The sequence below is a fragment of the Lepidochelys kempii genome, chromosome 1, assembly GCF_965140265.1.
Source record: "Lepidochelys kempii isolate rLepKem1 chromosome 1, rLepKem1.hap2, whole genome shotgun sequence".
Classification (NCBI taxonomy): Eukaryota; Metazoa; Chordata; order Testudines; family Cheloniidae; genus Lepidochelys; species Lepidochelys kempii.
The window spans coordinates 350,050,444-350,077,352 of record NC_133256.1 but is presented as its reverse complement, the minus strand read 5'-3'; the positions used below and the strand labels follow the sequence as shown (position 1 = coordinate 350,077,352).

The 26,909-nt window shown below is 58.3% G+C and overlaps 1 protein-coding gene across 1 annotated transcript in view; it reads right to left on the bottom strand.

Moving 5' to 3' along the window:
* Positions 1–1,635: 1,635 nt before the first annotated feature.
* SND1 (staphylococcal nuclease and tudor domain containing 1) overlaps positions 1,636–26,909 on the bottom strand; it is a 505,775-nt gene continuing 480,501 nt past the window's right edge. Inside the window, exons 18-24 of the mRNA XM_073329019.1 lie at positions 13,771–13,912; positions 6,184–6,307; positions 4,148–4,217; positions 3,236–3,349; positions 2,664–2,867; positions 2,275–2,319; positions 1,636–1,998 (exon numbers count right to left, since the gene is read on the bottom strand). Of these exons, the coding sequence (XP_073185120.1) occupies positions 1,933–1,998; positions 2,275–2,319; positions 2,664–2,867; positions 3,236–3,349; positions 4,148–4,217; positions 6,184–6,307; positions 13,771–13,912 (765 nt within the window). The 3' untranslated portion in view covers positions 1,636–1,932. The remainder of the gene's footprint in view (positions 1,999–2,274; positions 2,320–2,663; positions 2,868–3,235; positions 3,350–4,147; positions 4,218–6,183; positions 6,308–13,770; positions 13,913–26,909) is intronic.

The following is a 26,909-nucleotide window of genomic DNA, read 5'->3' as shown; positions in this document are numbered from 1 at the left end:
GGGCACAGGATCCGAGCAGCGGTCGCACCAGTGCCAAGTGTAGAAGTAAAATCACGTCTCTGATCCTACCTGAGATGCCTGTTCATGCATCCCAGGATCACATCAGCCCTTCCGGCCACAGCCTGACCTGGGAGCTCCTGTTCAGCTCATTATCCACCATGGCCTCCCAAATCTTCTCCAGAGTCCCCCATCCTGTAAGCGTGGCTGCACTCGGTGTTCCTAGATGTACATTGACATCAGAACACCCAGTTTGCTGACGCCCACTGTACCAAGCAGTGCGGATCACGCTGTATCGGTGATCTGTCTCCTCACCAATTACCACTCCTCCCATTTGTGTGTCATCTCCACACTTTACCAGTGATGAGTTGATGTTTTCTTCTAGATCGCTGATAAAAGTGTTAACTCGCACAGGGCCAAGGACCAAGCCCTGTGGCCCCCCAGGCACGCACCCGCTTGCTTGTAAGGGTCCCCTAACAATGACAGCGTGAGACCTGTCAGCCAGCATTTAACCTGGGCCAGGTTCATTGTTTAGCATTCTAGTTTCCTAATGAAACTGTCATGTGAAAGCAAGTCTGAGACTGCACCGCAGGTACCAGCTACCTTCACCTGCTGCTCCCGCCCCCGTAACCCCTCCAAAGAACAATGCCAGCTCCATCCCCATGCCCCCAAACGGATCTGCATTCATCGCATCACCCTCCCGTCATTCTTTATTAATCCAGACCCTTACCAGCTGCTCCATTTCCGTGCCCGGGATCGATGTCGGACTGACAGGCCTGTAATTACCTGGGTCACAGCTTTGCCCTTTCTAACTTTGGGCAGGGTAGTGCCCAGCAGGGTGGGAGGGCCAGGGGGGCCATGAGGCTCGGGGCCAGGCGATGGTGGTGGGGTGCCTGGCACTGGGGTGCAAAGTGGGGGACACAGGCAGGAGGAGGGCTCCTGTGTGGGATCAAGGCGCTCAGGGAGGAAGGGGGTCGGCGTTTCAGGAGAACATGGCAGGGGCTGGACTAGTTCCCTTGTCCGCCCCAGCCCATGACCCCCTTGGCTGGGGCAGCTGCAGGAGGCAGCAACGGGCTCGGGCTTCCCCTTGGCTCTGTTCTCCCAGGGTACGGCATGGCCACCCCTGGGAGGAGGAAGGGAGGCAAATAAACCCCTGACTCACCTTGAATGAGGCCAAGCTCCTCAGGACATCTAGTGAGTTAGACCGGGGGGACCCCAATGGGTAGGGAGGGCCAGGGGCACCCACCGAAGGGGGATGGGTGCAGAGCCATAGCACAAGGGGAGGGCAGGAGAAATGGGGAGTCAGCCTTGGAGCCCTGCCCCACATCACAGCTGGGATCCCCCCCAGTCCACACAGGACCTGACCTCCTCCCGAATTGGTGTAAGCCTGGCATTTCCCAGCTCAAGGGCCCTTCTCCCCCGGACTCCTGGGTTCCATCCCTGGCTGCTCACAGGTGTGCCTGTGCACAAGGCCAGGCCCCCTAGACTGCCCCCTCGGCCATGCGCCCTCAGCCCAGACCCTCCCAAGCCAGCCCCCCTCTCCGCGCCAGGCCGGGAAACCGGAAATGGCCCTTTGTACCTAACTGAGGCCCCGGCTCCTCCCCACGCCGGCGGGCCCTGGCCGCAAAGAGACAGGGCAGCACTCGACTACTTTATTGGGCCTCCAAAGCTTTAAATACAGGCCAGAGCCGGCTCCACGCAGGACAGAGGCAAGGGCAGATCCCCTGTTTGTCGGACTGGGGCGGGGGGCCAAGATCCCCCCCCCGACCCCCACCGGCTCACTGCCTGGGTCGTGGAGCCGAGGCCAAGGGGGGCGGGGCGATGTAGAGCCAGGCCCCGGCCCTGCGGTGACATGGCGGCTGGCGGTGCTGGGGAGGAGATGAAGGAGAGACGGCGGCATGGTGGCTGCGGTGGGGCCGGAGCCCGGGGCCTCCCCTAGCGGCTGTAGCCGAATTCATCCGCGTCGTCGGCCCGGAAGTCGCCATAACGCCACAGATTCAGCTGCAGGGGAGAAGGGCAGAGGTGAGAGCCGTGCTGGGCCGGGGAGAGGCCTCCTGCTCCCCCTCCGCCCTGCCCCACAGGCCCCCCTGCCTGGCTGCTCCCCCCAGACCCTCCCACTGTGCTCCCCACCCACACAAACCTGACCCCACCCCAACCAGCCTTCAGGCCTCCCCTGCAGAGCAGGAGCCAGCACTGGCCCTGCTCCAGCTGCCCTGGGGCTGGGGGACAGGCCGCTGCGAAGCCTGATCTGGGCCGGGCGCAGGGGCCTGGACTCACCCGGTTGGTCTTGGCCAGCTCCTGCGCGTTCAGGTACTCGGTGATCTGCACGAGACAAAGGCCGTCACGGGGGATGGGGATGCTTCCCTCCCGCTGGGCCTGGCCCCACCCGAGCCATGCCCCCCAATTGCCCGCCGTGCCAGGTCACCTGGGGATTCCCGGGGCCGGGGAGCTCAGCAGCGAGATCAGAGCGTGGGGGGCCTGAGTCAGACAATTCCCGTCACCCCCAGTGAGTGAGCGTGTGTGTGTGTGGGGGGGGTGTCAGCAGGAAATCATCAAAGCCCGGGTCAGGCTCAAGTCGTGGTTCCCCCACATTGGGCCAGAGCCGCAGGCCAAGCCCATGGACCCCCCCATCCTGCTCCCGCTCCGCAGGGGAGGGGTTCATGTACCACTTTCTGGAACTGCTTCTCCTTCCGCGCCTCCACCATGACCAGCCCCTCCTTGACCAGCCCCAGCCCCACGTCGCCCTTGGAGTCGGCGAACTGCAGGGTGACTTGGGGGCAGCTGGGCCCGAGGTGCTCCACGTTCAGCAGGCACTGGGTGTTCTGGATGTCCCGGACCACGCTGTCCACCGCGTCGGCACGCGCGTCATCCTGGAAGAGCCGGGAGAGAGACCGTCGCCGCAGGGCTGGGCACGGACGATGCGCGTGGCCGGAGCCGTCATCGGGAGCCAGGCCCGGTACTGAGCGCACAGGGGCAGTGTGGAGTGTGCCGGAGGGGTGTGCAAAGCCGGACAGAGAAGGGGAGGGACGGCTGGACAGAGATGGACACATGGAGAGATTGGCCGATGCGATCGGCCCCTCCCTGGAGTCGGGAAGAGATGTATTTTGTCTACTGTGGGCAGCAGGGCTCTGGGCAGGTTGGGTCCAGGCCCTGCGCCTATGGGCAGCCCCCCGCTCCACCTCCATGGGGAGCCCCGCCCCTGCCCCACCCCCTGGGATCCCTGCCCCTGCATACTTACATCCTGTGGCACCTGGATGAAGGCAAACTTGTACTCGATGGCCTGGGCGGGCAGGATGCGGGTGCTGAAGGCAGGCGGCAGGGTGCCCAGGCGCGTGGAGGGCAGGGTCTCCTTCTGCACAGAGAGCAAAGGGACTGTGGGGTCAGGGGCCCCCCAGGGCGGCGGGTGCTCCGGCACGGCGGGCAAGCTCTCCCGCTGCATGTCATGGCAGCGCAGCAGGGCCAGAGGATCTCCCCCCGCCGAGCACCTAGCCCGGCCGAGGCGGGGACCCGAGTGTGGCAGTGAGGGGAACAGCCAAGCCGCGCCTGCCCCGGGCGATACACAGCAGGGTGGGGGCAGGGAGACCAGTGCTGCTTTACCCCCAGCCCGAGGATCTCAGAGCTTGGGTGCCAGGTGGGTGGGCAGGTTTCCGACCCTCTGCACTGGAACCGTGTGATCCCCGCGCCCGCGTTCCCGTCTCAGCTCGTCCGCTGGGGCCGCTGCGGCTTGGCCCTTCGTCAGCTCGCTGCTGACACCCGTGCCCCTAAGCTCTCCCGTGGTGGCTGGGGAGGGAAAGCCGCCGAGCCTAGGCACCGAGCCGTGGCAGATTGCCCCGCGGCCCCCAGGCCCAGACACAGCTGCCGGGTGCAGGACTCGGCCTGGCCATCGTGCGATGACCCCGGGAACTGACAGCAGGGTGCGGGAGGGGAGCCAAGCTTTGGCAACCACCAGCCCAAGGCTGGGGCTGAGTGGGCAACGAGGGGGCCTCCTGTGCACGGCTCTGCCCTGCGGATCTCAAAGCGCCCAGGTCTGGTCGTGCTGGAGGCAAGCGGCCCTGCCGCTGGCTCTGCTTAGCCAGGCCGCTGGGGTGGTCAACGTGCCGGCGGCCGCCCAGCTGGCCACGGTGTCCCCATGGAGGGGCCAGGTACTCACGTTGCCGTAGTCGATGTAGAAGATGTGCACCCTGGCTGGTGACTCCACCTTCTCCACGCGGGCCCGGTACCTGGCCAGCAGGGAACACGGGTGAGAACTAGCCCCACGCGCCCCAGCCACGCAACAGACAGGACCAGGCCGACGGGACCGAGAGAGAGACCGACTGGGGCAGAGAGCCCCCTAGACAGACCCCCCAGTGGGCTCCGGAGGTCCAGCCCGAACCCAGCCCTGCTCAGACCCCCCAGTGCTGCCCCTCCCCTGCTGTACCTGCCCCCTGGCCAGGCTCCACGCCCAGATGAGCAGCCAGCCCAGCAGCCGAGAGGGGAGGAACAGATTAATGGGCCCTTGGAGCATAAAGCACCGCGACTAATGAACAGATTGATGTGCGCTGCTTAAACCAACACGCTCGCCATGGAGGTAATTAGCCGGCAGATCCAGCTGGGGCTTTGCACCGACAGAGACGCCAATGGTGGGACAGACACCTCAGCTTTGCCCTACCACAGAGCCAGGCTTCTTCCCACCGAGGCAGCGGGAGACAGAACCGAGAGCCTGGCAGCCACTGACTGTGTGCTGGGCCTGGCGCGCCCCGCGTGGCTCTCCGGGAGCTGGGCACGGAGTCCCTGCACAGAGCCCCCCGGGAGAGATCTGCACCCCAGTGCAGGCCTCCGGAGCAGCAGCTGATTCCAGGGGGGCAGGCGCAGAGCCCCTCACTGAGCGCCCCCTCCTCACCAGGCGGAGGCCTGGGCCTGCCAGAGGGAACCCCCACTGGCCTTCCCTGGGTGTGAGAGCAAACAGCAGCCTCCACCCGAGCCCCTGCCGAGGCCCCAGCTTTGCTTAGCGCCCAGCAGGGGGCGATGCCCGCCAGAGGGGGCTGCAGGAGCCAGTGCAGATAGAATGGGGGCTGCCCTGCTGGAGCGGGGGGCGAGGAGGGTAAGGCAGGTTGGAGCAGAGATGCCGCTGCTGGGGGTTCAGACCAAGGCACAGCTGAGCGCCCCCCCGGCTCGTGCTCCGCCGCATGGGGCGGGGAGGGGGCGGGGGTGCAGCTGGCTGGGACCCGCAGTGCCGAGGTGTGAACACAGCTGTCCCACAGCATCAGCAACCTCAACGCCACTCACAGCTGCCCAGGTGCTGGCAAGCTCCCCGCCTCCCCCAGCTGCCCAGCACACTCGGGGGCTGCGTTTCCCATCTGTCTGTTCCCCACAGCAGCAGGAGGGTGGGTCGGGGCTTGCGGCCCCCGGAGGGGGTGGAAGCAGCCTAGCAGCCAGGTTGAAGGTGGCTTCTCCCTGCAGCATGGAGGAGGGTCCCATCACCAGCGAACTCTATGGCCGTGCCACGCCGGGGCAGGGCAGTGTCTGGTGGTGCCACTCAGGGCCAGGTCCCTTCCCAGCCACGGCAACCAGCCTGGCCCCAGGGTTGGAGAGGGCACCATTCCTGGGGGCAGAGGTGTACGTGCACTGAGAGCCTGCTCATCTCAGGGACGTGGGCCCCGGGCCGGCTCTGCTGGGCATGACTGGCTGTGGCTGCTCGCTGTGACCTGGATTCCACTGACACCCCACAGAGAAAGCTGGTGTGAGGTCTCTCCTCCCCACTCAGAGAGGTGCGACCCCCACCACAGGCATTCTTGGCACCAGTTCAGTTCTACCCTCCCCCCGTCCCCGAGCTGCCCTGGCTCTTGCCTGCCAGCGATCCCCCTGCTGGGCCTGGGGCCAGCGGTTCCCGAACCCTCCCATCCTGCCCTGGGAGGCTGCAGGGTGAACAGACACGGCTGGGATGGGGACAGCCCTCCTCCTGTGTCCACCCCGCCCCGTATTACTGCACTGAGCCAGCACCCCCTCCTGGGCTAAGGCCCAGCCCTGGCTCCCGGGGCACTATTCTCAGGCATGGCATTCAGCAGGAGCTGGTGTATCCAGCGCATGCCCAGCGGCGCTGCAGCCAGAGCCCTGCCCCCACGTCCATGGGGAGAGGACGCCCCCCAGCTGGCCACGTGGCTCCGTGCCCGGCCCAGGGACTGCTGTGAGGGCAGCTCCGTGGCTCACCATTCCCCATCCACAAACTTAGCGATGCAGTAGTCCCCGCGGCGCGGCATGTAGGACCCTTCCACGGGCGGGTGGCTGGCGATCTCGCTTCTCATATTCTCCATCAGCTTCTCCAGCTGGGTCCCTGCAGGGGGAGAGACCTGGTCAGGCAGGGGGCACCTGTCAGAGCCAGTCCAAGGGCCAGGCTGCCTGGGCACTAAGTGCAGAGCGAGCGGCCTGGCTGGGTTTAATTAGAACATAACATAAGAACATAAGAATGGCCAGACTGGGTCAGACCAAAGGTCCATCCAGCCCGGTATCCTGTCTACTGACAGTGGCCAATGCCAGGTGCCCCAGAGGGAGTGAACCTAACAGGTAATGATCTAGTGATCTCTCTCCTGCCATCCCTCTCCACCCTCTGACAAACAGACGCTAGGGACACCATTTCTTACCTATCCTGGCTAATAGCCATTAATGCACTTAACCTCCATGAATTTATCCAGTTCTCTTTTAAACCCCGTTATAGTCCTAGCCTTCACAACCTCCTCAGGCAAGGAGTTCCACAGGTTGACTGTGCACTGAGTGAAGAAGAACTTCCTTTTATTTGTTTTAAACCTGCTGCCCATTAATTTCATTTGGGGGCCCCTAGTTCTTATATTATAGGAACAAGTAAATAACTTTCCCTTATTCACTTTCTCCACACCACTCATGATTTTATAGACCTCTATCCTATCCCCCCTTAGTCTCCTCTTTTCCAAGCTGAAAAGTCCTCACCTCTTTAATCTCTCCTCAGAGGGGACCCGTTCCAAACCCCGAATCATTTTAGTTGCCCTTTTCTGATGCCAGTCTATCTTTTTGGGGATGAGGAGACCCCATCTCTATGCAGTATTCAAGATGTGGGCGTACCATGGATTTATATAAGGGCAATAAGATATTCTCCGTCTTATTCTCTATCCCTTTTTTAATGATTCCTAACATCTCGTTTGCTTTTTGGACGGCTGCTGCACACTGCGTGGACGTCTTCAGAGAACTATCCACGATGACTCCAAGATCTTTCTCCTGATCAGCTGTAGCTAAATTAGCTCCCCGTCATATTGTATGTACAGTTGGGGTTATTTTTCCCAATGTGCTTGACTTTACATTTATCCCCATTAAATTTCATTTGCCATTTTGTTGCCCAATCACTTAGTTTTGTGAGATCTTTTTGAAGTTTTTCACAGTCTGCTTTGGTCTTAACTATCTTGAGCAGTTTAGTATCATCTGCAAACTTTGCCACCTCAGTGTTTACCCCTTTCTCCAGATCATTTATGAATAGGTTGAATAGGATTGGTCCTAGGACTGACCCTTGGGGAACACCACTAGTTACCCCTCTCCATTCTGAAAATTTACCATTTATTCCTACCCTTTGTTCCCTGTCTTTTAACCAGGTCTCAATCCATGAAAGGATCTTCCCTCTTATCCCATGACAACTTAATTTACGTAAGAGCCTTTGGTAAGAGACCTTGTCAAAGGCTTTCTGGAAATCCATAGAGAAAGAAAAGGAGTACTTGTGGCACCTTAGAAACCAACCAATTACATGTGGATTCATTTAAGATTTTTATTTCATTTGATTCTACATTTTTTTTCACATATAGTGCCCCCCCCCCGCATGACCTGTTCTGTCCTTCCGATATATTTTGTACCCCAGAATGATTGTGTCCCATTGATTGTCCTCACTCCACCAGGTTTATGTGATGCCTGTTATATCAATATCCTCCTTTAACCAGCAAGGTTAATGACCAGGGAGGAGTATAAAAATATTGCTCAGGCATGCGGGAGTGAAATCAGGAAGCCCAAATCACACCTGGAGTTGCAGCTAGCAAGAGATGTTAAGAGTAACAAGAAGGGTTTCTTCAGGTATGTTAGCAACTTACTGAATGGGGGAGGCAACCTAGTGCAAAGGATGTGAAAAAAGCTAATGTACTCAATGCTTTTTTTGCCTCTGTCTTCACGAACAAGGTCAGCTCCCAGATGGCTGCACTGGGCAGCACAGCATGGGGAGGAGGTGACCAGCCCTCTGTGGAGAAAGAAGTGGTTCGGGACTATTTAGAAAAGCTGGACGAGCACAAGTCCATGGAGCCGGATGCACTGCACCCGAGAGTGCTAAAGGAGTTGGCGGATGTGATTGCAGAGCCATTGGCCATTATCTTTGAAAACTCATGGCGATCGGAAAGGTCCCAGACGACTGGAAAAAGGTTAATGTAGTGCCCATCTTTAAAAAAGGGAAGGAGGAGGATCTGGGGAACTACAGGCCAGTCAGCCTCACCTCAATCCCTGGAAAAATCCTGGAGCAGGTCCTCAAGGAATCAATTCTGAAGCACTTAGAGGAGAGGACAGTGATCAGGAACAGTCAGCATGGATTCACCAAGGGCAAGTCATGCCTGATTAATCTAATTGCCTTCTATGACGAGATAACTGGCTCTGTGGATGAGGGGAAAGCAGTGGACGGGTTGTCCCTTGACTTCAGCAAAGCTTTTGACACTGTCTCCCACGGTATTCTTGCCAGCAAGTTAAAGAAGTATGGGCTGGATGAATGGACTATAAGGTGGATAGAAAGCTGGCTAGATTGTCGGGCTCAATGGGTAATGATCAATGGCTCCATGTCTAGCTGGCAGCTGGTATAAAGCGGAGTGCCCCAAGGGTTGATCCTGGGGCTGGTTTTGTTCAATATCTTCATTAATGATCTGGAGGATGGTGTGGATTGCACCCTCAGCAAGTTTTCAGATGACACTAAACTGGGAGGAGAGGTAGATACGCTGGAGGGGAGGGATAGGATACAGAGGGACCTAGACAAATTGGAGGATTGGGCCAAAAGAAATCTGCACTTGTCCTTGTTGAACCTCATCAGAGTCCTGCACTTAGGACAGAAGAATCCCATGCACCGCTACATACTAGGGACCAAATGGCTCGGCAGCAGTTCTGCAGAAAGGACCTAGGGGTTACAGTGGACGAGAAGCTGGATATGAGTCAACAGTGTGCCCTTGTTGCCAAGAAGGCCAATGGCATTTTGGGATGTATAAGTAGGTGCACTGCCAGCAGATGGAGGGACGTGATCATTCCCCTTTATTCGACATTGGCAAGGCCTCATCTGGAGTACTGTGTCCAGTTTTGGGCCCCACACTAAAAGAAGGATGTGGAAAAATTGGAAAGCGTCCAGCGGAGGGCAACAAAAATGATTCGGGGGCTGGAACACATGAGTTATGAGGAGAGGCTGAGGGAACTGGGATTGTTTAGTCTGTGGAAGAGAAGAATGAGGGGGGATTTGATAGCTGCTTTCAACTACCTGAAAGGGGGTTCCAAAGAGGATGGATCTAGACTGTTCTCAGTGGTGGCAGATGACAGAACGAGGAGTAATGGTCTCAAGTTGCAGTGGGGGAGGTTTAGGTTGGATTTAGGAAAAATTTTTTCACTAGGAGGGTGGTGAAACACTGGAATGTGTTACCTAGGGAGGTGGTGGATTCTCCTTCCTTAGAGATTTTTAAGATCAGGCTTGACAAAGCCCTGGCTGGGATGATTTAGTTGGGGACTGGTCCTGCTTTGAGCAGGGGCTTGGACTAGATGACCTCCTGAGGTCCCTTCCAACCCTGATTATTCTATGACTCTATGATTAACACGAGGCAGTCTAGTTCACCCATCTTATTATTTAGACTTCTAGCATTTGTGTACAAGCACTTTAAAAACTTGTCACTGTTTATCTGTCTGCCCTTTTCTGATGTGTCAGATTCTTTGTGTGAATGTTTCTCGTCTCATCTGGCCCATACTTTGTCCTCTTCCATCCTCTCCTCCTGACTAACCCCTAGAGAATCTCTATCAATAGACTCTCCTCTAAGAGAAGTCTCTGTCTGATCCACGTGCACCTCTGCAGCCATCGGCTTTCCCCCATCTCTTAGTTTAAAAACAGCTCTGCAATCTTTGTAATGTTTAGTGCCAGCAGCAGCCTGGATCCACTCTGGTTTAGGTGGAGCCCATCCTTCCTGTATAGGCTTCCCCATCCCAAAAGTTCCCCCAGTTCCTAATAAATCTAAACTCCTCCTCCCGACACCATCGTCTCATCCACACATTGCGACTCTGAAGCTCTGCCTGCCCACCTGGCCCTGCGCCTGGAACTGGAAGCATTTCTGAGAACGCCACCCTAGAGGGCCTGGATTTCAGTCTCTTTCCTAGCAGCCTAAATTTGGCCTCCAGGATGTCTCTCCTACCCTTCCCTACGTCACTGGTACCTACATGTGCCATGACCACTGGCTCCTCCCCAGCGCTCCACATAAGCCTATCTAGATACCTTGAGAGATCTGCAACCTTCGCACCAGGCAGGCAAGTCACCATACGGTTCTCCCGGTCATCACAAACCCAGCTCTCTATGTTTCTAATGATCCAATCTCCCATTACTAACACCTGCCTTCTCCTAATGACTGGAGTTCCCTCCCCCGGAGAGGTAACCTCAGTGCGAGAGGATACCCCATCATCATCTGGAAGGGGGGTCCCAACTATGGGAAGGTTTCCCTCTGTTCCCGTTAACTGCTCTCATTCTCTGAGCCTTTCATCCTCCTTAACAGCGCAGGGGCTGTCTGACCGGAGGTGGGACAAATCTAGTGTGTCCTGGAAAGCCTCATCAACTTACTTCTCTGCCTCTCTTAGCCCCTCCAGTTCCGCCACCGTGGCCCCAAAGCCTGTACATGGTCTCTGAGGGCCAGGAGCTCCTTGCACCAAATGCACACATACGCCACCCGCCCACCGGGCAGGTAATCACACATGCTACACTGAGTACAATGAACAGGAGAGCCCCCACTCGGCTGCTGGGCTTCTGCCTGCATTCTCTCCTACAGCTGCCTGGGTTAATGATAGGGTTTTGGTTTAAATCAAGAAGTTTTGATTATAATTTAGTGTAAAGGTTTTAAAGAATGGCAAGTGTACCTCACCCCCTTCCCACTCCCCTGCGAAACTCCCTCTCGAAACTCCCTGTTAGCGGCCCCTGGTCGCACGCTCACTGCTTTATAAAGCCCGGCCTCCTTGATAGCCCCGCCCCCGACTAAGGCTCAGCCAATGAACAGAGGCGTCTAGATTTCAAACCTTGTTTAGAAGCTCACAGCTTCCAACTGCCGGCCACAGCACACGGTCCTTCGGACAGACAGACAGACAGACACAAGCTCAGCACCCAGCACGTAAGCACCAAACACAAACACACTGCAGACAGCCACGCGGCGGAGCTCGCGGTGCCCCCGGTAACCCCGGCCCCAGGCTGCTTTGCACCGATGCTGCGGCGGCTCCTTACAGGGCCAGACCCTCCTGTCTGACGCATGACGCAGGCATGGCACTGCCCCGAACCAGAGCAGAGCCACCCTTCGTTTCCAAATAATGCCCCCCGAGCCTCGGTACAGTATTCCACTGATTATTTACTCTCCCCGTTCAACCGCCTAAATTGGTCTTGCTGCAGCTTCCCGCCCTGGGATCGCGTTCGACCTCCTTCTGCTAAGCCGACGAGCCCCTGAGCAAATACCTATCCCCAGGTAGGTGCCGACAGACTGGGATCAGGTCACCCCTTCGCCGCGTCTCTGTGATGCTGAACAGCCTGAGCTCAAGCCTCTCACTCCAAGGCAGGTTTCAAAGCCTTTAAACCAGCGCTCCCCAAACTTTTCACGGTCACGCCCCGCTTTACCCTTGTCCGCACCCCCCCACCCTCTTGGGAGCCAGGAGCAGGGACATGGCTCGGGAGGGGAAGAAGGTGCAGACAGAGGTAAGGGGGCCGAGGCTGGGGCTGCAGCTGGGGGTGGGTCTGGGGCCAGGAATGGAGCCATGGTCTGGTTCAAGGCTGGGACCAGGAACGGAGCCGTGGCTGTGGGCAGGGCTGTGGCGGGGAGTGGATCTGCAGTCGGTGCGAGGCTGGGGCTGGGGGCACCGGGAGCAGAGCTGCAGCTGTGGGCCAAAGCTGGGCTGGGGCTGGAGCAGAGCTGGGGGTGGAGCAGGGCTGGGTGTCACTCCCACCCCCCTGTGACGAAGAGGGACTGTTCTTAATGTTTCTTCTGAATATTGTGGGGGTGCCTCAGTTTCCCCTAGGCAGTTCTTAAATATCTAGGTGGTGGGATAAGGGTGTATGATCATTACATTAGGTGTGTGCAGGGGTCTGGACACAGAGAATGGCCAATACCCTGTTTCCTGGCACCTAGTGGCCTGGTCCTTCCCCCCTGCAAGGTGAGAGCTAAAGGGTTGGAGAACAAAGGGATCCGGTGACCTCCTGGCCCAAGAAAGGGACAAAGCCCAGAGGAGGGGGGGCTGGAGGGAGAGTCAGTTTGGGGCTGGCTGGGGACGAGGAGTGAAGTGCAGACTCACTGCCCCCCAAAATGGACCCAGCTGAGGGGTCCTGTTCTCTGCACCTACAACTTCTGTTTTAGACCATGTTCCTGTCGTCTAATAAACCTCTGTTTTACTGGCTGGCTAAGAGTCCTGTCTACGGAGTTGTGGGGCAGGACCCTCTGGCTTCCCCAGGACTCCGCCTGGGCGGACTCGCTGTGGGAAGCGCGCGGAGGGGCAGAGAAGGCTGAATGCTCCAAGGTCAGACCCAGGAAGGGGGAAGCTGTGTGAGCCGTGTGTCCTGCAGACAGGCTGCTCACAGAGAGGAGACTTCACCCGAGTCCTGCCTGGCTTCGTAGGGAGCAGTTCCAGAGCATCGCCCCGGGACTGCGTGACACCCCCCTCCTGGGTTCTGGTTCCTGGCTTTGGGAGGGAAGTGGGGTCTAGTGGTTACAGCAGGGAAGTCTGGGAGTCAGGACTCCTGGGTTCTATTCCCAGCTCTGCCAGGGGGTGAGCACACCTCTCGCAGGGCTGGGCCTGGCATCTATTCAGTGAGTATTGGGGTGGCACTGCAGGGCTCCATTGCTGCGCCAGGCCGGCCCCGGGCTCCCTACCATCATCACCTTGTAATTAAACAGGGCGGGGGAGGAATAGCGGTATGGAGGAAGCAGAGCGGCAGCACCCAGGCTGCAGGGAGATGGCTGGACAGACCGGGCAGCTTCTGGGGAGCTGGAGCCTCGCCCCTGCTGGCCAGAGGAGGGGAAGTAGCCGAGCTGCTCCCCGTGGCCCCAACCCCATCACCCACCCTCCCCATGAGCCTGTCCTGCCCCATGGCCCTCCCCGGCTCTGCTGCACGGCCCCTCATGTAGCCAATGCCCAGGCGGGCCAAGCTGCAAGAGGAGCTGGTGCAGCTACGGGCATGAGCGTGGGGAGAGGCCCCCATCCAGGCCTCGCTCGGCGGCTCCACTCGTTACTGAGGGCCTGGTGCTGCCCACACCCTGCTGGCCACATGGCCTCACCCGGCCCAGCTGGGCAGGGAGCAGTGGAGATGCCGGGGGGGACGGGCCCTCTGTGACTCAGCTCTGATTCCTCATGGCTGGTCCCTGAGCTCGCAGCTCCCAGCCAGACGGGAACAGCTGCCCACAGGCCCCAGAGGAAGGAGAGGGGAGTGGGGGCAATCCTGCCCCACTGGGGAATGGGTCTCCCCGCAGCCTTGTCCCACCCCACTGCGGTTACACGATCGCCCCCCATGCCCCAAGGCTGGGCTCGGGAGCCGCCCCGCACCTGTCTCCACGTCCTGCACGTAGAAGTGCAGCTCGTCGGTGATCTCCGTCACGAAGACAGGCTTGTAGCTGGTGGTTCGCGCCTTCTCCTCCAGCACTGGCATCATCTCCTCCGCCGGCGCCTCCTCATACTGGGACCAGACCTGCCGGGGAGAGGAGACTGGGGCTGAGAGACGGAGCGGGCGAGGGGCACTGAAATGGGATCAGGGTGTCAACCCGAGTTGTTCTCCACGGGACCCCCCGGCCCAGCGCTGACCCAGTGCACGGTGCAGCCTCTGCTCCCGGGAGCCCAGGGCTGGCACCGCTGGAGTCCCATGGGGCTCCCCACACAGCTATGCAACAGCCCTGCCTGGGACCCCACTGTGTTCTAGGTGGGGAAACTGAGGCACAGGGTGGGTGAAGGGCTCTCTCCACAGGCACAGAGCACTCCTGCAGCAGCACCAGGAACTGAACCCAGGAGTCCTGACTCCCAGGCCTCTCGTCTAACCACTAGACCCCAGTGGGCACCTGGAGAGCTGGTGCAGGGAAGGGAGCCAGCCACAACCAGCACGGCCAACTCGCTCCCCACCCCGCTGGCACTAGGTGCGGGTTCATTCCCCAGCAGGGCAGGGCCCAGATACTGGGAGACACAGCCCTGCCTGCTACGGACTCAGCCACCTCTCCAGGCTGGGGTCCTATCTTATTTCTGGCACCAGATTTTCCCAGAGCTGATGGGCCCATCCTGCAGCCCGCCAGGTGTCCAGGCCTTTGACGCTGCAGCCCCGTGTGTGGAGAGGCCCGCCTGTCTATTAACCCAAACCCAACGCACTCCCCCCAAAAAGATTGGGGCCGTCCCTGGCCGGGGGCCAACCGGACCAACGTTGGTGCATGCTCGGGACCGTACAGGAACTGGCAGCCTCAGGGCCGCCCGGGGAGCTCAGAGGGGAGGGCTCCTAGCACCCGTGTGTTATTAATCATCCAAAGCTCCCTTTCTCCGGGCCAGACTCTGCTCCGGCTTCACCACCTGCTCCTGGGTGACTCTGGATTCACACCAGATGCAGCAGCCCATGGCCTGGAGCCACCGGGAGGGGGAAGGACCCTGGGGTAGCACAGACCAGATAGACAGGGCGCAGCACGGGCCCCAGGGCATGGCCAGGCAGCTGGGAGATGCCGGAATGGCAGTACCACCCTACCAACCCCGGCTGGAGCCAGTGCGGCTCAGGTGCCCTGCAAGGGGCAGTGCCCAGCCAGCCCGGCCCATGCCCACGTCCTGGGAAGGGCGCAGCTGTCGAGCGGTGACCTCTCCTCGCCCCGCCTGGCGCTCCCCTAGCCCTGCGCTGAGCGGAGCCATCACCCCGGCGTTCAGGATGGCAGGAACGGGCTGGGACGCTGATTGGACGTGACAGCGTGTCAAGTCCAATCCAGTCGCTCGGAGGCTGAACGAGCAGCGGGGTCTGTCACAGGCGGCCAGCGACACAGGCCAGCCGAGTTTGCGGGCGCAGCAGAACGCACACACCCCTGCTGCCACGGGGAGCAGAAACCCCCCCACGCTCGTCTACGCAGCAGACAGGGTCGGGGGCTGAGATGAGGGAGCAGCTGCCGGGGAGCAGACCCCAGCTATCCCGGCCCCACATCCAGTTGCCCTCGAGAACGGCACAGGCTGGCTCCCTGCAGAGAGCAGGTGAGTCCCCAGCCCTGGACGGAGGGGGCACCCAGAGCCTGCAGGCCATGCAGCTGGGTTACCGGCACGGCCAAGTTGGATGGAGCTGCCCCGGCTCACGGCAGTGAGGAGGAAGGATCGGATCAGAACCAGCCTGAGCAACAAGAATGGATCAACCTGACCCATGGACTGACCTTTCTCACTCCTGGCAGACCACTGGCCAGCCCAGACAGCTCCGCACAGGCTGGGGGCACGCCATGGACACCAGAGACCAGGCTCGGGCAAAGCAAGAAGACCAGCGAGCGAGCTGCAGCCCAGGGTGCCACCTGGGGCCACGGAAAGGGCATGGCTGGCGCGGCCCCCCTCAGACACCAGTGTTGGGGCAGGGGAGCAGCCAGGCAGACGAGGCGCCTGCTTCATAGAATCATAGAATATCAGGGTTGGAAGGGACCCCAGAAGGTCATCTAGTCCAACCCCCTGCTCGAAGCAGGACCAATTCCCAGTTAAATCATCCCAGCCAGGGCTTTGTCAAGCCTGACCTTAAAAACCTCTAAGGAAGGAGATTCTACCACCTCCCTAGGTAACGCATTCCAGTGTTTCACCACCCTCCTAGTGAAAAAGTTATTCCTAATATCCAATCTAAACCTCCCCCACTGCAACTTGAGACCATTACTCCTCGTTCTGTCATCTGCTACCATTGAGAACAGTCTAGAGCCATCCTCTTTGGAACCCCCTTTCAGGTAGTTGAAAGCAGCTATCAAATCCCCCCTCATTCTTCTCTTCTGCAGGCTAAACAATCCCAGCTCCCTCAGCCTCTCCTCATAACTCATGTGTTCCAGTCCCCTAATCATTTTTGTTGCCCTTCGCTGGACTCTCTCCAATTTATCCACATCCTTCTTGTAGTGTGGGGCCCAAAACTGGACACAGTACTCCAGATGAGGCCTCACCAATGTCGAATAGAGAGGAACGATCACGTCCCTCGATCTGCTCGCTATGCCCCTACTTATACATCCCAAAATGCCATTGGCCTTCTTGGCAACAAGGGCACACTGCTGACTCATATCCAGCTTCTCGCCCACTGTCACCCCTAGATCCTTTTCCGCAGAACTGCTGCCTAGCCATTCGGTCCCTACTCTGTAGCGGTGCATTGGGTTCTTCCATCCTAAGTGCAGGACCCTGCACTTATCCTTATTGAACCTCATCAGATTTCTTTTGGCCCAATCCTCCAATTTGTCTAGGTCCCTCTGTATCCTATCCCTCCCCTCCAGCGTATCTACCACTCCTCCCAGTTTAGTATCATCCGCAACTTCCTTAACTTGCTGACAAGAATACTGTGGGAGACCGTGTCAAAAGCTTTGCTAAAGTCAAGAAACAATACATCCACTGCTTTCCCTTCATCCACAGAACCAGTAATCTCATCATAAAAGGCGATTAGATTAGTCAGGCATGACCTTCCCTTGGTGAATCCATGCTGGCTGTTCCTGATCACTTTCCTCTCATGCAAGTGCTTCAGGATTGATTCTTTGAGGACCTGCTCCATGATTTTTCCAGGGACTGAGGTGAGGCTGACTGGCCTGTAGTTCCCAGGATCTTCCTTCTTCCCTTTTTTAAAGATTGGCACTACATTAGCCTTTTTCCAGTCATCCAGGACTTCCCCCGATCGCCACGAGTTTTCAAAGATAATGGCCAATGGCTCTGCAATCACAGCCGCCAATTCCTTCAGCACTCTCGGATGCAACTCGTCCGGCCCCATGGACTTGTGCACGTCCAGCTTTTCTAAATAGTCCCTAACCACCTCTATCTCCACAGAGGGCTGGCCATCTCTTCCCCATGTTGTGATGCCCAGCGCAGCAGTCTGGGAACTGATCTTGTTAGTGAAAACAGAGGCAAAAAAAGCATTGAGTACATTAGCTTTTTCCACATCCTCTGTCACTAGGTTGCCTCCCTCATTCAGTAAGGGGCCCACACTTTCCTTGGCTTTCTTCTTGTTGCCAACATACCTGAAGAAACCCTTCTTGTTACTCTTAACATCTCTGGCTAGCTGCAGCTCCAGGTGCGATTTGGCTCTCCTGATTTCATTCCTACATGCCCGAGCATTATTTTTATATTCTTCCCTGGTCATATGTCCAACCTTCCACTTCTTGTAAGCTTCTTTTTTATGTTTAAGATCCGCTAGGATTTCACCATTAAGCCAAGCTGGTCGCCTGCCATATTTACTATTCTTTCGACTCATCGGGATGGTTTGTCCCTGTAACCTCAACAGGGATTCCTTGAAATACAGCCAGCTTCGGACCGGGACCTGCTCTGCAGAGCGCCGCATGCCCGTGACGGGGGCTCTTTGGAGCCACCAAAGCGCTGCCCCTCCGAGAGGGAGATGCCCGTACCTAGGCACGCAGCCACCTCTGAGAACGGGGCCTGGAGTGACCTGCCACGGCCCCTCGCTGAGTCAGCCGCGGCACGAGGAACTCTCCCTCTCCACCCAGCACCGGCAGGAGCCCTCCCCTGGAAGCCACCGCAGGGCCCCTGTGCGCTGACACCATGGGGAGACGCCGCTGGGCACAGGCAGGACGGGTCCCTGGGCCGAGTTCTCACGGGCTCGCAGTGCCCTGGGCTGTGCACTCCCCTTCACTCAGCTCCTTCCAGCCCCCTGGCTCAGCGTCCCCCACCTCCGGCGCTGAAACATGGCACCGCCGGCAAGGCTCCAGGCACCCCCAAACCACGGGGTGGCCATACTGCACTCACCCCACCCAGCCCCTGGTCACCCCATCACTGCCGTGCTCAGAGAGGCGCCGGACCCTGGCCACCCATGTAACCGGGGATGCCTCGCAAGCCCTCTAATTCAACCATCTTCCCATGAGCAGCCCAGGCCGGATCCAGGCTCAAGGCCTCCGTGGCTCGGATGACAGCTGCTGGCTCAGTCACGTGGCGGGAGCTGCCGACTGGACACGGAGCCTGGCACCCTGGAGAACTGGTCTGTGGGAAGGGGGGTTAACCAGGAGGGAGCAGGGACAGAGCGCACCCTTGCCACCCACACCACGGGGGCACGGTGACAGCAGGGAAAGAGGAGCTGCCGTATGGCGAGGAGGCAGCTGAGAACCAGGAGCCGTTGGCTCCCGGCACGTGGGCTCCCTGGCGCATGAACGTCCCAGCTCACGGACCGAGGCAGCCACCATCCTGGGGAGGAGCTGACAGCAGGGCACCCAGCCGGGCCTTGCGTCCATGGCACCTGAACCAGGGCACTGGTCTGCCGGGGGAGCCAGCACCTCCCGCACCTACTGCCTGTCCTCCCGCCCCGGGCCAGAGGGGGGGCATTCCAAGCTGCCCCTGGGTTGTGAGGGGCTCCAAGACCCAGGCTGGAGGAGCGACGTGATCAGTGCTGGTGAGATACCGCGGTGACAGGCGGGCACCTCCCAGGACAGAGAAGGGGGCGTGGGCATCTGGGCGAGTGGCGCCCATCACAACAGAGTGCTGCGGGCTGCCGGAGCTACAGCCCCTGGGGTCCCACGTCTCCTGCTGGCGCCGCGGCAGCTCAGGCCTGACTGCATGGGCAGCAGGGGACCCCAGCTCCACTCGCCCGCCCAGCATTGGGCTCTGTCTGGCCGGGGGAGGAGCCCATCCGCCGTCTCCCAAGGACAGAGCTGTGCTGCCCCAGGCCTGAGGCCCTGCACACAGACACCGAGCCCGGGCGGCCCGCGGGGCACCGAGCCCGGGCTGCCCGCGGGGCACGACACATGCAGAACCCGAGAGGTGGGGGACAGCAAAGCCTGACTCTTGCTCCCCAGACCGCTCCCCGCAGCGCACAGCCCAGGGCTCTGCCCAGGCCGCACCCAGGGTCAGTGGCACACCCTGGGCTAGAACCCAGGAGTCCTGACCCCATTTCCACCCCCCCCCAACCCACAGACCCCCGCCCTGGCCCAGAGTGAGGAACCCAGGAGTCCTGACCCCATTTCCATCCCCCCCAACCCACAGACCCCCGCCCTGGCCCAGAGTGAGGAACCCAGGAGTCCTGGCCCCACCCCCAACGCACTAGAACCCACTCCCCTCCCAGAGTGGGAGAGAACCCAGGAGTCCTGGTGTCTGCTCTAAGCGCTGACCCGGGAACACAAAGCCAACATGCACAGCTGTGGCGGCAGGGGCAGCCCGAAGGGCAGCCGAACAGCTGCTGTACATGGCTGCGTGAGGCAGCTTGGTACCAGGGGGCCTGGCCAGTCTGTCACCGCTGGGAAGGAGCTGGGGTGGGGGGCTCAGTACAAACACAGTCTGCCCCTGACAAGAGCCAAGGCGCTGGCAATATGGGACCCAGCCCTAGACAATGCCCATGGCTGGCACAGCCATGCACCGCTGCTGGCGCCGGGGGGGCCTTGTGCTCACAGCACCAGCCACACCCATTGCCAATCCCTCCGGCACCATGCCGGCTGTAACCATGGCTCTGCAGAGGGGGCTCTGCGACACGCGATCCCGCTGGGAGGTGATGGAGAGGGCTCTCCAGGGCACGCTGCCAAATGCAGACTCCAGCCTTGGCACATGGGGCTATGCCAGCCCAACGCAGGGTCTTACGGTGCTTACCGAGGGCCAGAACCCTGGGCTCCTTGGGGGGGAGCCGCACCATGGGATGGGAATGCCAGCCACCACTGCAGTCCTATGGTTGGGGAGGAGGCCCCCCCAGCACAACCACGGGGGACGTTGTAGCCCATGGGAATGCACTTGCCAAGCTCAGCCCAGCCCCGGGGAGCACAGGCTTCTGGGGACAGACGCCCGCTCGTGGAGCCCCTGGGTAGCCACGTCAGAGGCTGGAATGGCTCAAGCTGGGCCTGGATTCTCGGCAGTCCAAGCCGGAACGGAAAGGGGCCGGTGTCGAAGGAGAAGACCGAAAGGCACTGGGGGCAATTGGAGCTGAGACGGTAGCCGGACAGAGCCTGGGTGCTGCCGGGACTCCAGTGCGGCTGGAACAGAGGCCCTGGGCTGAGCACAGTGCCGGATTGGCCTGGACGGGCAGGCCTTCCGCTGGCGTACAATGGCAGGGCTCCACCAGCTGAGGATCTGGCCTGGACGATTTGGGGATTTGATTTACCTGGATTCTCAGTGCCTGTGCTGGGGCTGGTGGGACCGGGACTGCCCCTGAAGGCGGCTCTCCTCCCAGGGACAGGGCGGAGCGATACGGGATGCCCACCCCAGGCCGACACAGATTGACATGAGCGCTGGCTAGACTCTGCTCTGCCCCTGCCGTGCTTGGGCACTGCACCTCGAGCTGCTCCTTGTCTGGATCCTGGCCAGCCTGTAACCCAGCAGAGAGGCCCCTGGGTCGGGGCTGCAGCGAGCGGAAGGCAGCAGGGAACAGGACAGCCCTCTAGGATCATCCGGTCTGGAGGCCAGCACAGGGCTGCTCCCCCCACACACGCTCCAGCCCTTTGCCCTGTTACCAAGCGTCCCGGGCATTGGGGCTTCCCAGCCCCTGGGGAGATGATGCCCAAGCCCGGAGCGTCTCGCTGCCACGGGGTTTGCTGGTATCCAGGCTAAATCAACCGTCTCCACTCTCACCTCCTGCTCCTTTTGCAAATCACTGCTGCCGTCAGTCACCAGTGGCACGTTTAGCCGGGTGGCACTGGTGTGTGCTGCCCGGCGCTGCCAGCCCAGAGGGGCCGGGGTCTGCCCGCAGCAAGCACCCAGGCAAGGGGGCAGAGACCGAGCAGGCCCGGCCCTTCCCGGCCAGGGGAGCAGCTCACTCTGCTGGGCACTGTTCAGCATCTCTCCGCCTGCCCCAGCCAGGGCTGCGGGAGCCTGGAGCCGGGGTGCAGACAATGGTGGCTGCAGGGACCCCGCAAAGGGACAGAGATCAAGCATAGGGAACATGTAGCACCATGGAGAGAAGAGAAGCCGCAGGCGGCAAGCCCAGGGCAGGGACACAGCGTGCAGGATTCATTCGTTTGCTTTCTGACAAGTGAACTCCCAGCACATGTGAGGTCTGCCAGCCTCTCCAGGGGGCTGAGAACCAGGGGGGGCAGCCGGACAATGCTGGGGACCAGGGGGGCACTCAGGAGGCAGCAACCTCTGCCCGCTCCCCCAGCTGGGCTAGGGAGTGGTAGCACTCTGGGTAACCCATGCGATCCTACAGCAGCTAGCCTGTGCTGTGGGTCACTTGATCTCAAGCTCAGCTCTCACACATGAGGGGATAAAGGGGGACTTAGGCGCGCTGGCCCCTGCTTATCAGAGTACGCACACTGTCATGTGAGCTCCCCGCATGCTCCCCCAGCTGCTGAATCAGCCCTGGATGTAATTAATGAAAGAATTAAGTGGACTGCTGGCTGGACCCCCAGGGGCCTTGCATGCTGCTTGCAAAGCACTCCCAACAGAGCACATTCAATTAAGCCTAGAAGACGGCTAGCTGGCTCCACGCACCACGGGGGCTTCCCTCGAACGCGGGAGGCTCGCTGCCCACTCCCTGAACCCCGGCGCGGGCTGGGTGTTCTGCAGAGGGGGCGTTTCGGAGGGGTTGAAGCTATGTACGTAGATGTCACTTTCCCCTTCCCATCAGTACCAGAATCTCGTCCGGTGCATCCCGCCGTCACAAGGCAGGCACTTGGGGATCCAAGCGAGCCATGGGATGTTCCTCTCTCCGTTCACAGAACACCCTCCTCCACCCCGATCAGCCCTTTTCAGCTCACGGCTGTGGATCGCTCCGCGCCTGGCAGACCTAGACGGTGCGTGCTGTGAGTGGCCTTCGCGTTCGTAGGGCACGGCATGGCTCGGGAGAGCGTGCGTATGCAGCCCACCTGACTGGGCAGCTTTTGAGCCTGCCTGCTCGTTTGCGGCATGAATAGTGCCTTGGCAGCGCAGCGCATTCCCTCAATCTCTGGCTCAGACAGCTGCCCGCTTGGTGGGGTTCATGAAACCCCGCCTGCTTGCTCCGAGCGGTAGCTGGTAAGTCACGAGGTTAGTTTAGGCCAAACTACATGGAATTCATTCACCCCCCATGAGCCCTGCAGTACAGGCCACGCGGTACCCTGCGGAGGCCTGATGCTGGACTAGATGGGCCAATGGTCTAAAAGCAATAGACGAGGTGGGGACTCCAGACCTGACCTGGGACAAACAAGTGACCTACTTTAAGCGTTAGGACTGTTTGGAAGATCCCTGTGATTTACATCTCACGGCTGCCCTGTCCCCCCTTCCCCTAACACGCCCCTCTCTGCTTATTAACTAAACCAACGCCAAACTCACTTGGCCAGGCGCTCTGCCCTCTTGGGCTCCCCCTCCAGCTCTGTTCCAGCCGCTGTCTCCTACCTTCACCTGCCAATACCCACAATGGCGGATGGTATTTAAAACCTCAAGCCACGCAGCTCTGTTCAGTGGAACGCCAGCCAACCCCTGCAAGACAGTGTGCCCAGCTGGGCTGCTTTGCCGCCCGCTGCCTGAGCTCTGGATGTCCTTGTTACCCAATACCCACACGTTCCTTGAGTCCGGCTCGGCTCCCAGCCTCCCGACATCTTGCAACACTGAGTTCCTGTCACGGAGTCCCTGGGCGCTGCTCTGGAGCTGCTGCTCCCCATGAAGCCAGGCAGGACTCTGGGGAAGTCTCCTCTCTGGGAGCAGCCTGTCTACAGGACACACAGCTTCCACCTTCCTGGGTCCGACCTCAGAGCATTCAGCCTCCTCTGCCCCTCCGTGTGCTTCCCACAGCGAGTCCGCCCAGGCAGGGCTCCTGGGGAAGCCAGAGGGTCCTGCCCCCCAACTCCGCAGTCAGACGGGACCCTCAGCCAGCCAGTAAAACAGAGGTTTATTAGACGACAGGAACATGGTCTAACACAGAGCTTGTAGGTACAGAGAACAGGACACCTCAGCTGGGTCCATTTCGGGGGGCAGTGAGCCAGACAACCCCGTCTGCCCTTCACTCCATGTCCCCAGCCAGCCCCAAACTGACTCCCCCTCCAGCCCCCCCTCCTCTGGGCTTTGTCCCTTTCCCTGGCCAGGATGTCACCGGATCCCTTTCATAGAATCATAGAATATCAGGGTTGGAAGGGACCCCAGAAGGTCATCTAGTCTAACCCCCTGCTCGAAGCAGGACCAATTCCCAGTTAAATCATCCCAGCCAGGGCTTTGTCAAGCCTGACCTTAAAAACCTCTAAGGAAGGAGATTCTACCACCTCCCTAGGTAACGCATTCCAGTGTTTCACCACCCTCTTAGTGAAAAAGTTTTTCCTAATATCCAATCTAAACCTCCCCCACTGCAACTTGAGACCATTACTCCTCGTTCTGTCATCTGCTACCATTGAGAACAGTCTAGAGCCATCCTCTTTGGAACCCCCTTTCAGGTAGTTGAAAGCAGCTATCAAATCCCCCCTCATTCTTCTCTTCTGCAGGCTAAACAATCCCAGCTCCCTCAGCCTCTCCTCATAACTCATGTGTTCCAGTCCCCGAATCATTTTTGTTGCCCTTCGCTGGACTCTCTCCAATTTATCCACATCCTTCTTGAAGTGTGGGGCCCAAAACTGGACACAGTACTCCAGATGAGGCCTCACCAATGTCGAATAGAGAGGAACGATCACGTCCCTCGATCTGCTCGCTATGCCCCTACTTATACATCCCAAAATGCCATTGGCCTTCTTGGCAACAAGGGCACACTGCTGACTCATATCCAGCTTCTCGTCCACTGTCACCCCTAGGTCCTTTTCCGCAGAACTGCTGCCTAGCCATTCGGTCCCTAGTCTGTAGCTGTGCATTGGGTTCTTCCGTCCGAAGTGCAGGACCCTGCACTTATCCTTATTGAACCTCATCAGATTTCTTTTGGCCCAATCCTCCAATTTGTCTAGGTCCCTCTGTATCCTATCCCTCCCCTCCAGCGTATCTACCACTCCTCCCAGTTTAGTATCATCCGCAAATTTGCTGAGAGTGCAATCCACACCATCCTCCAGATCATTTATGAAGATATTGAACAAAACCGGCCCCAGGACCGACCCTTGGGGCACTCCACTTGACACCGGCTGCCAACTAGACATGGAGCCATTGATCACTACCCGTTGAGCCCGACAATCTAGCCAGCTTTCTACCCACCTTATAGTGCATTCATCCAGCCCATACTTCCTTAACTTGCTGACAAGAATACTGTGGGAGACCGTGTCAAAAGCTTTGCTAAAGTCAAGAAACAATACATCCACTGCTTTCCCTTCATCCACAGAACCAGTAATCTCATCATAAAAGGCGATTAGATTAGTCAGGCATGACCTTCCCTTGGTGAATCCATGCTGGCTGTTCCTGATCACTTTCCTCTCATGCAAGTGCTTCAGGATTGATTCTTTGAGGACCTGCTCCATGATTTTTCCAGGGACTGAAGTGAGGCTGACTGGCCTGTAGTTCCCAGGATCCTCCTTCTTCCCTTTTTTAAAGATGGGCACTACATTAGCCTTTTTCCAGTCATCCGGGACTTCCCCCGTTCGCCACGAGTTTTCAAAGATAATGGTCAATGGCTCTGCAATCACAGTCGCCAATTCCTTCAGCACTCTCGGATGCAACTCGTCCGGCCCCATGGACTTGTGCACGTCCAGCTTTTCTAAATAGTCCCTAACCACCTCTATCTCCTTTGTTCTCCAACCCTTCAGCTCTCACCTTGCAGGGGGTGGGGGGAGGGCCCAAGCCACCAGTTGCCAGGAAACAGGGTGTCGGCCATTCTCTGTGTCCAGACTCCTGCACACACCTGCCCTCTAGGGCTCTGCAGTGATCATACACCCTTACCTCACCACCTAGATAATTAAGAACTGCATAGGGGAAACTGAGGCACCCCCACAATATTCAGAGGAAACATTAAGAACAGTCCCGCTTCGTCACATCTCTCCCCCCTTCGAGACCAAACTGAGCGGGGTCACTTTAGCCAGTGACCTGGGGAAGTTCGAAGCCACCAACGTTCCCATGGATGCCCCAGCATCTCTCCCATTCCTTGGTAGGAGTTACACCAGGCCCTTCCAGTTTCACGCCCTCCCTTAGGTCGGGGGTGGTCGATAGCACTCGCAGGCCGCATGTGGGAAGGTTTATGCGGCCCGTGCCCTTTGGCCACCCCAAAACCCCACGGGGTCAAACTGGGATTGGGTCTTCTCCCCAACAAGCTGGCCAAACACAGACACTTGGTTAGAGGACTGTTTAACTTTCTTAACAGCTTTCACTCCATCTGAGACCTTCTCAAAGCTCTCCACACTGGATCCTTCAACAGGACAGTCAGTGGATCCATTCACAACAGAAAATTTCTGGCCCTTAGGAACTGAAACTTTCTTGATTAAATCACTTTCACACCCTTCAGTGGCAGTAAACTGCTTGCAAAGACTCCATGAGGATTCCTTTCTCTAGGGCTTTTCTATGCAACAATTCACCCCTCACAGAAATTCTGCTCTTACCCTCTTTACCTAGGGCTTGCTCTAGAGGAACACTTTCCTGAGCAACAATGGACTCTTTCTGGGTCTCCCTTACATCCAGAATTACCTCTGGCACATCCGGCGGATTCCTACACAATCCCCTTTCAGGCAAACTTACAGACTTCCGAGATAAAAGGTCAGAAGCATTCTTCTTCCCTTTGCCACACACAAGTTCAGGAATCTTTTCCTTCTTGCTACAGGTTACCACTGTTAGGATATAGATATTCAGGCCTGTCTGTAAAGGCCTATACTCTAAGAATTTAGGTGTATTCTTATCACTTGGCTAGTGATAGAGGTATAAAAGAAAGAATCAAAACCACTGTCTGCCGGTGTAAGGGCCTTCTCTTACTGTGACAGTTTGTGGCCCTGTGCTTAGGCTCAGGCCTTTGGCTAAGCAGCAGAGGCAGCCATAAGCTGGGAAGCGAACGGTCACCTCCTCACATTCCAAACTAGTCACACTGAAATAAGGTGCTATTGGGCTGTTAGGCACTATCAGGACAGGATTGTATTCCTATCACCTCCAGAGAAAGGGAAGTGCCTAGAAAATGTAAAAGGAAACGTAGTTTGATAGCATCCTGTCTGGCAAGAACTCACTTATCCATAGCTGGGATGTGAAATCCTCACTTCTGTATTGTTTTGTCATTATAGTTCCCACTTTGCTGTTGTTTGTCTGTATAATCTCTGTCTGGTTCTGTGATTGTTCCTGTCTGCTGTATAATTAATTTTGCTGGGTGTAAACTAATTGAGGTGGTGGGATATAATTGGTTACATAATCATGTTACAATATGTTAGGATTGGTTAGTTAAATTTCAGGAAATGATTGGTTAAGGTATAGCTAAGCAGAACTCAAGTTTTACTATATAATCTGTAGTCAATGAGGAAGTGACTGGGTGTGGGTGGGGGTGGGCATGTGGGTGTGTGAGATGGGAACAGGGAATGGGGGTAAGAAAATTGGAATCATGTTTTGCTAAAGGGGGAAATGGGAACAGGGAATGGGAGTAAGGAAGTTGGAATCATGTTTGGCTAAGGGCAGGAATGGGAACAGGGACACACGTGTAAGGCTTTGTGGTGTCAGAGCTGGGAAGGAGGATACTAAGGAAGGAAACT